This window comes from Callorhinus ursinus, unplaced genomic scaffold (genome assembly GCF_003265705.2).
Source record: "Callorhinus ursinus isolate GAN/ISIS: 27379988/994484 unplaced genomic scaffold, GSC_fseal_2.0 scaffold12, whole genome shotgun sequence".
NCBI lineage: Eukaryota > Metazoa > Chordata > Mammalia > Carnivora > Otariidae > Callorhinus > Callorhinus ursinus.
In genome coordinates, this window is record NW_027397074.1 from 545,612 (window position 1) to 555,217 (window position 9,606).

Genomic DNA, 9,606 nt, shown 5'->3' on the forward strand with positions numbered 1-9,606 from the left:
TGTGGACTGAAGCAATCATAAGTTGCTTAATACAAACATACATGACATTTTCCTATAAGCAAAAGCTAGGGATATCTGGGATATCTTGCATCACACATGTATTAGTCAGGGTTCTCTACAGAAACAGAACCAATAGTATATATATGGATGGATAGACAGACAGAGAATTTGTACTTCCTGTGCACAGCTACTTGCATTTCATACAATACCATTTAATTTTTATATCCACTCTCTGAAGTAGGTTCTGTTATTCCCATTTCACATAGGAGGAAAGTGAATTTCAGAGAGATACAAGGCTCCTGTAAGAAAAGGGTCCTCAGGTACATCTCTAGATGATCTCTGGATGATCCCGATCTGTGCTAATACGTTAACCATGAGCCACATGTGGCCACTGAAATGCAGCTACTCAGAATTAGGAGGTGCTACAAGCCTTAAATACACACTAGATTTTGAAAAGCTTAATAGGAACAAAAGAATGCAAAAAATCTCCTTAATAATTTTTATATTAATTGTTTCTTTAAATGATATTTTGGCTAGAATGGGTTACATAAAGCATATTATTTTTAAATTCAATTTCACCTGTTTCTTTTTAATTTTTTAATATGGCAACTAGAAAATTTTAAATTTTACATATGTGGCTCACCTTTGTGACTTGCATTCTATTTCTATTGAGCAGCACTGATCCAGAATTTCATTTGTAGTGAGTCATGAATTGTTGCATAACAGGTTGCCCCCCCCAAATCTAGTGGCTTAACACAATCATTTAGTTATATCTCTCAATTGTATGGATCAGGAATTCAGGCAGGATTGAGTAGGCCATTTCTCTGCACCAGGTGAGGTGCACTGGGATCACTTGGTGGTATCCACGTGGCAGCTGGGTGGTCTGGTGAGCCCAAGCAGCTTCATCACATTCCTGGGGCTTTGGCTGGAAGGCTGGGCTTATCTGGGTTCATCTCCACATCATCTCCAGCTGTCCATTGCAGACATCTCCAGGTGTTCTCCCCAGCAGGGAAGCTGAACTTCTTCCATGACACTTTCAGGCTCCATGAGAGAGTGTTCCAAGGGACAGGAAATAGAGATTTCTAGTCTCTAAAGGCCCACTTCTGGAAATAGGCAGTGTCATTTCTCCTGTGTTCTGTTGCTTGGCACTGTCACAAATTCCACTCCCAGTGAAGAGTAAGGGACAGTCCATTTCACAATGGGAGCCGTGCCAAAGATTTTGTGTCCATTTTTAATCTATCAGGTTAATCTAGGGCAGCGATTCTTATACGTTAGCTCACATCAGAATCACCTAGAGGGCTTGTTAAAACACATTATCATTGGGTTCCACATCCATGATTTCTGAATCAGTAGGTCTCAGATAGAGCTCAAGAATTTGCATTTTTAATAAGGTCCCAGATGCTCTTCTGCAGGTGGTAGTCTAGGAACCACACTCAGAGCACCAGTAATCTCTACGTCAATATGACTAACAAAGAGCGATTCCTACCCACTCCCCAGCTGTCCCCTTTGCAATCTTCACCCTAAACCACCCCAGTGTATTTCCATGTAATATCATATATTCCTACTTCTATTCTTCAGGGATAGAAGCAAAGCTTATACAATACCAGACACAGTTCTTATTGACTCAGAAAATAGGCAACGATGTGCTTGTTATCATGAACAGCTGGAGCAGGTAGGACCTAACAAGTGGATTGTCAATCTCAGACACAAGTGCCTTATGTGGCAGCATTCCACAGGTATAAAAACCTCGCTCACTGTATTTGTTACCTATTGCTGCGTAATATATTATTCTGAAACTTACTAGGTTAAGACAACAAATATTTATTATCTCATAGTTTCCTGGCAGGAATCTAGGAGCAGATTAGCCAAGTGGTTCTGGCTCAGGGTCTCTCAGTGAGCTGCACTCAGTGTCATCCAGGGCTGCAATCACCTCAAGACTCAAATAGGAGAGGATTTGCTTCTGAGCTTACGCCAGGTCTACTGACAGGTCTCAGAAGATCCACTTCCAAGCTCACCCATATGTTGGAAGGTCTTGATTCTTTGCCCCTTGTGCTGCCCCATGACATGGCAGATGGTTTCCTTCCTTCTTGAAGCAATCGAGAGACAGCAAGAAAGAGAGAAAGGATGCCCAAGATGGAAGCCATAGCCCTTTTATAACTTAATGCTGGAGGTGATAGCTCATTGCTCTGCCCTACTTCATTCATAAAAAGTCAGTAGTAAAAGGGGAGATTAAAAAGGGGCAGAAATACTAGGCAGGGCTCATTAGAGGCCTCCTTAGCCCTGCTGCCCACTATATTAAAAGGAATTCATGGAACCCAACAAAGTGGTAAGTTGAGTCCTGACTATATCCTAAAGTTACACAATCAATCACAATCTTGAAGTTATTTAGAACATACCATATCCCCTGAAAAAGTGATTACATGTAATTTAAGGGCACTGCTATTTATCTTGTTCTGTGACAGCAGGCTTATAAAATGGTTCTTCTATAGTATTCTAAGTATTAATAATAATAACAAGTTCTTATAGCAAAAATAGGAATAAGCATTCATTTAGTTACTGACTTAATAATCACATAAAGCATGAGATTAACATTGACCAATAGCATCTGAGCCTTAATAATTACATAAGCATGAGTTGCTATTGGCCAATAGCGTCTGAACCTCTAAAATATATTTTTATATGAATCAACATTTTGAATCTATTTTAAAATTATTTGCAAAAAGGTGTCACTGGATTTGGAGAATAAGTAATGTTATCCTGAGGATCACATACCAGGCACTATGACACTATTTAACACATGTTGCTGTCTTGTTTCAACTTTACCCAAACCCTATAATGAAGGATACTGGGGCTCAGAAATTATAAATACTTCATCCATGATTCCATAGTTACTAAAAAGCTTTGAATCCTTGTGTGCAGATGACTCCCAAACTCTTTTTTTAATTAACTATGCTGCCTTGTCAACCACTTTAGGGTTTGGTTATTTGATTCATTAAATTTAATATCAAAGGTAGCATTATTATAAGCAAAGTATAAGGGCATGTCAATTTCTATGTCAGGTAAGTATCAGCTAACACAATAAAAATAACCAAGACAACCAACTTGGATTCTACTTACCTCAATCCAAGTTGCTTATCTTGGTTATTTTTATTGAGTTTAACTGACACCAGAATTGATTTTCATTATGTAATATTGCTTGGTCATATAGAGTGCCTTGAATAAGCTTAAGAACAGTCCCACACTCTCAGAAGTTTGGGCTCTCATATAGTCTAATATAGTCTCGTATAGCATGCTTCAACTAAGACCAGCTGCCTTCTACCTTTTCCAGTTTCTTTTCCTGCTTAATGGATCCATGTCTGGAAATGTCAATCTGGGAGGCATTCTCTATTTCCTGGGTACCTACAAAGTCCTAGTCAGAATCAAACAGTATTAATGCTCCAGTGATCCTGGAAGTGTTTCCTCCCAATAGTCAAGTCTATTGACTATCGAAGCTAGCTCTTTCCTCCAAATACCACAGCCAGCAGCCATAGCTTCACGGGCTGTCAGTCATTTTCAAGAGGCACGTACATCAGGTTGAGCATAAGTTGAATAAGTTAAGGTTTCTAGAGTCCATATCTTCAAATTCTCTGGACCTTGAAGAATAGATAGTTTGGAGATGGAGGGCAAGAACATTCTAAGATCAAAGCTCAGCAAGAACAAATGCAGAGAACAGCCTGGATTGTTGCATAGGGAAGGCAGTAGTTGTGCTTAGCATGAGTAAGTACTGCATGAAAGAGAGGTAGCAGCTGAGTCTGGAAAGGATGTTTGGGGTCAACTGGGGTAGAGCTATGGAAATTAAACATACGCTACAGGTAATGGAGAACAGATCATCCAAGAAGAGGGGAACAATCAGTCTTCATTACCTTTTCACGGAAAAATAATTCCAGTGCCAATTAAGAGCAGAGAATTTGAAAAATTTTGAAATCATGGTAGCAGCCATTCATTTGAAACTGTTTTGTCACAACTGTAAAAAACTGATTACAAAGTGAGTGACAAGGAGTATTTAATGGATAACCCCACCTATGAAACACACCATATCCAGGCAACAGACGGTAGTCAAAGCAACAAAAATTTCATTATAAAGAACTAACTCAGACTTGTCTATCTCTGAGTAATTTTGAATAAAATGTACCCGGAATACATGGTGGGGTATAAAACAGACCACTATTACTAGGAGGAAGAAGAAACTTTTGATTTGAGCTCTATAGTCTTGATGTGCCCACATGTTAGGCCAGAGAGCTTTTATCAGTTGAACGATGACGGCCATCTGCATCAGAAAGAGTATCACAACCGTTGAGATCATAATGACAATCATAGAGTAGTTCAAGATAATGAGTTCCCTGCGGTCGAGATCTTTGTAGAACTCAAAGCATCGTTGTTGTTCTGAGTAACTTGGATGTACACCATATTGCAAAAATAATATTGGCCAAAAAACAAGGCTACCAATGGTCCAAATAACAGTGCTTAAAACTACCATGTGGTACTTTTGCAACTGTTGTATTTGGAGTTTCTTAAAATAGATGAGCAATCGGAGTATGACAATGGCCACATAGAAAACAAAGGTGAAGTACATATGACCGTATATTATGCTGCTGACCAGTCGGCAGAGAAAGGATCCGAACTCCCAGACCTCTAAGATATAATAACTGAGGCGGAATGGGAGGCTGACCAGGAGGATTGAGTGTAGCACTATGATATTGAGAACGATCATGGCAATCATTGATTGGCTTTTCCTTTTGCACATCATACGTGCCATCAATACTGTCCCAGTAGTGCCTCCAAGCAAAACCATGCTGTAGAGTGTTATCAGAATCATCCTGCAGTGTCCCTTGCAGTGGCCTTGTTCTGTGTTTGAGGCGTCTGGCAGGGTGGTCGTATTGATGGGCTCCATGTTTCACCACAAAATGCTTAGAAGACCATAAACCCCTAAATCAAAAGTTTTACAAAATTATAATGGATATATTGAAACTATACACCTACACTTTTGCAATCCCAACCAATTGTTTACAAACTCAAGTGGTATACCCAATAAATATTGTCAGGGACTCCCCTTAATTACCCAAACATATTGAAGAGACAGAGTGAAGCAAAATCACAAAAGTAAGTTTGTTTGAATATAAAATTCATAACTGTACACCCAGGCATTCTATTAACAGATATGTCAAAGCTCACATACCAGGGCTGGGATTAACATGGGACATGTTAGCCTGTGGCATAAAATTTAAGGAAGGGCCAAAAACTCAGTAATCAAAATCAAGATACTTTAAAGCAGTTTTAAAAAAAAAATCAAAATTAATGCAAAAAATTCATGATGAATAAAATAACAAAATTTTAAATAAAGGCAGAGTCAGTATACACACACTACACACTCATATCTACAAAGGTCATTCCTCCTATTGTCAGAATTCAATCTGAGATAACATAGAGAAGATCATATAAATTGTGCACAATTATTGTAAGAAGATGCATCAGACATTTTAAAATATTTTCTACTGGGGCGCCTGGCTGGTTCAGTCCAAAGAGCATGTGACTCTTGTCCTTGGGGTTTAAGACCCATGTTGGGCATAGAGCCTACTTTAAATAAATAAATAAATAAATGTATATAATCTTTTGTATGACTAGCTTTTGAGCAGGGAGCAGCACACACTCTTACATACTTTCTGCACTCTTTTCTTCTTGCTAACCCTGGATCTTTTCTTAGACTAGAGTGTTACATTTTGGTGAAAAGTTGGGGTTGATGAGTAAGTTCTGTTTAGTTGGGGTTTTTTTTTAAGATTTTATTTATTTATTGAGAGAGAGAGAGAGATAGTGAGAGAGTGGGGAGAGGGAAAAACAGACACCCCGCTGAGCAGAGAGCCTGACGCAGCGCTCAATCCCAGGACCCCGAGATCATGACTGAGCCGAAGACAGATGCTTAACTGACTGAGCCACCCAGGCGTCCCTGTTTAGGTTTTATGTAAGTTTTTCGGGTATGGATGTGTAAGGAGCAGTGACTCATAGCAATCTGCCATCCTGCAAATGCGCGCCAGATCTGTCACTGAGGCGCTGTGGGAGTGTATGTGAGTCACCTGGCTCGACGGCGCTCAGGCTGTGAAATGGGAAAGGTCGTACTGCCTATATGAAGGGGTTATTGGAAAATTGCATGAGTTAGTGTACTTGAGACAGCTTGATAACAACAGGAAAAAAAGCCATGTAAAAGTTATGGTTCTTAACATGAAACAACAGAAACAAAAAGGCATTTACCCCTTTCTCCTTACTCTATATACCTAGGCGGATATACTGTTAGTCACATAAAATTGTTATGGCATCAGTAAGTATTTAATGAATATCTGACAATAAAAAATAAAAAACTTTTTCAAACCTTTGATTGGACAGTATGGGTCTCAGGCATCAACAGGTCAGACTTCTCTTTCCAGAAGGATCTGTGTCTACTTTCCTCATGTATCTCCCATCCACATGGCCAGAAGCAAAGTTTGAGCATTTGTATCTGAAGGAGAAGTTATTCCACAGTGAATGTCTAAAATATCTTAGAATTTTTCTTCTGCTACTCCAGCATGTCCTCAGAGGAAATAACTAATTTTTTTGTTTGTGAAACATTATATTGGACCTGGCATATATAGATGCTGTCAAATAAAATTTTATTATAACTCAAAAATGTAATTATAACTTGCTTAACAACATAAATTTTATGTGCTGGAATATGCATTTTCACAAAGTACATATTTAAAACATATAATGCTGGGGCGCCTGGGTGGCTCAGTCAGTTGGGGGTCTTCCTTCAGTTCAGGTCATGATCCTGGAGTCCTGGGATTGAGCCCTGTGTCAGGATCCCTGCTCAGTGAGGAGCTCTGTCCCCTCATGCTCTCTCTTGTTCATTCTCTCTCAAATAAATAAATAGAATCTTTTAAAAAAAATTTTTAATAAAATAAATTATATAATGCTTATGTGATTTTTGTGTGAAACAGAATAGTTTTATATAACTTATGAACAAATATGATACCAACTGAGTTTTAATATGTGGGCAGTCCTCAAGTCTAAGAAGACAAGATTCACGTTTGAAATTATTTTAAAGCAATGAAAATCTAAATTATTTGTCAGTTGCACAGTTTCAGTGGACACACCTCCCCAGGCAGTATGACATTTGGAAACAGGGTACCCTGCCATTTACTAGCAGCCTAATTGTGGGACAGACGCTTAACTCTAAAGTTGTCTCTTCAGCTGTAAATATGGGAATGAGAAGATCTATTTTGTAAGAAGGAAGTTAGATTGTGTCTGTAAAGAACCTAACAGATACCCTGACGTAGACTAGGGCTTCAAAGTGCGAATGCCACTTCTCCCTCCATAATGTACACAGGATATTTCATAAACACAAGATCCCATTCTTCTGTAGTTACTTCTCAGAATTGTCCTAAAAATACTTAAATACATGGGGACTATGTTCCACTGTTTTTCTCCCCCTCAGGACTTAAGGACACGGCCCCCATGTCCCCACCAAACATTATCCTTCAATAGCCTGTAATTTCTAGGTATTTCTTTGCTTGTTTTCTAAGCAGAAACAAATGACTACCCAGACTACTTACATGTTCTTTTCCTCTGAGGATTTGGTTCTGATGGAAGACTCAGGGCACGCTGCTTATTTGTGGGTGCTCTACATGAGGGCAAGCAATAAGAACAGGTGGCTAGAATCAAGACTCCAGTAATGACAAGATTCAAGAGAAATCTTGGGGTGGGCTATGAATGACGAATGCACTTTAGACCGAAGGCTTCCAAAGTTGAACAGTCAAGATGGAGGACCCAGATAAACCTCCTGGACCACAAACGGATATTTGTCTCTACAGCTCGTGGTTAAACAGATAAAAGAGCATTCTTACACATAAAGGCTTTCATTTTTACTGTCAGTGACTTATTTGCAGAAATTTTTCTTATCAACCTCCAGAAAACATCCAGAGTTTTTTTTAAAAGCTGCCTCTTATCAGACTTGTATGTTTTCACCCACGTGTTTTACATTCAGAATGTAAGAATGACCTAGAGGAGTACTTTCGTGGAGACGTTCATATTCTCAACAGTGTGCTCAAAATATAGCTCTGTATTTCAATTTTCAAAGACTCCCCTCAGAAATCATATTTGGAGATATGGTTCTTTTGAAGCCCAAACATCTGGTACTATAACTTCCATGAGAGGGCTCATTTTCATTTTTCTCAAAGGTCTTTCCTTTTCTTACATCAACCTCACTTTCTACCTTCATAGTCTTGTTTAGCTGTGCTAAGACCTCAAAGCATATTTTTAAGGAAGCACTGGGTTTAGGACCGAGACCAACATGCCTTCCAGTGGCAGGCAAACCCAGCCCAAATCATATTACTGCTCAGCTACAGGAATTCAAAAGGATAAAAACTTGATCACCCATATAGCAAGTTCGTGTTGGCCTACATTTAGGTAACTGATAAAATTCTCACTGATGTTGGAAACGTGAGTAGTGTCCCCACCTGTGCTATCTGCTACACGATCATCTAACAGTCCTTGTGGCCACAGAGATATAAGACAACAGAATCTAAAGGTAAAGGAGCCATAAGCTTGATTATGTCAAAAAAAAAAAAAAAAAAACCCTCTCAGTAGAAGATGAGATTTCTAACTCTTATTGTCAAAAGCAAATTTAGACCAACTCAACTCATCTGGAAAAATTTCACGTGGAACCAACATTTCAACCAGTTTTAAATGTATCTCCTTAAATCAAATTAATTCAAAAATACAAATTTTGGTTTGTAGGCCTGGATTGATCTGGCAGCCTCGTTTTTCAGATAAAACATGTTCCTAGAATCCACAGGATAAAGCATGTTTCCATAGAAACCACGCTATATTTAGGGGTTGCTTGTCTGCCCAAGGACTAACTGGGAAATGAGGGAGGTGTGACCAAGAGTTGCACACAGAAATAAATTCAGGTATAATTTGGGACTACAGCCGGCACACAAATTTATTGTTCACACTGACAATGTAAGGATTTCAAGGTACTAAAATGTGTGTATTATTGTATTTACAGCACTGTGCAGTCCATATTTTTTCCCACTATACCTAGAATTTGGCTCTTTTTTTCCTTGGATGGCACCCAGATTTTCAAAAAAAGAAAAAATAATAATAACAAAAGCTTAATAGGAGAGCTTAGAAATCACCAAGTCCAGAAGAGTACAAACAACCGTCTTCATTGACTGATAAAGCCACCACAATTCAGGGAGTTTGGAAAGTTACCACAGGCTGCAGGGCTGGTTGGGGAGTAGATAAGGTTGACGACCACAACCTCGTTTCAAGCCTTCATGTCCACTACACCACGATGTACAATGGTGAACTTGAGATCATTTTTGGGAGGGCCATTAACAATCTATGGCTTCAATTTCCATGTTTTCTATGATATCTGGAATCTTATTTTGGGGATGAACCTTAGTGCTTAAATAAAAGTACATTTTAAAATCCTAGAAAGTTAAAATTCTTCTTCACATGTATTTCTTTGCCCCCAAATAAACTGTTAGAGTAAGGCATTAACCTTGGTGATTATCTTAAGTTGGTTTTCAGAAGACA

General features: G+C 38.8%; 2 protein-coding genes across 2 annotated transcripts in view; both read right to left on the reverse strand.

Annotated features, from left to right (window-relative positions):
* NME8 (NME/NM23 family member 8) overlaps nucleotides 1-2,658 on the reverse strand; it is an 85,493-nt gene extending 82,835 nt beyond the window's left edge. The window contains exon 1 of the mRNA XM_073898637.1: nucleotides 644-2,658. The gene's annotated coding sequence lies outside the window, so the exon portion shown is untranslated. The remainder of the gene's footprint in view (nucleotides 1-643) is intronic.
* LOC112824789 (probable G-protein coupled receptor 141) lies at nucleotides 2,659-7,747 on the reverse strand. Its single transcript, XM_073898645.1, has 3 exons — nucleotides 7,620-7,747; nucleotides 6,401-6,526; nucleotides 2,659-4,965 (listed from the first exon to the last, which is right to left on the reverse strand). Exon 3 carries the CDS (start codon nucleotides 4,928-4,930, stop codon nucleotides 4,043-4,045), a length of 888 nt encoding a protein of 295 aa, XP_073754746.1. The 5' UTR covers nucleotides 4,931-4,965; nucleotides 6,401-6,526; nucleotides 7,620-7,747; the 3' UTR covers nucleotides 2,659-4,042.
* Between the last annotated feature and the right edge of the window lie 1,859 nt (nucleotides 7,748-9,606).

Excerpts from the sequence above, each read along its gene's own strand:
- LOC112824789 (XM_073898645.1), bottom strand. The coding sequence starts at position 4,930 with ATGGAGCCCATCAATACGACCACCCTGCCAGACGCCTCAAACACAGAA.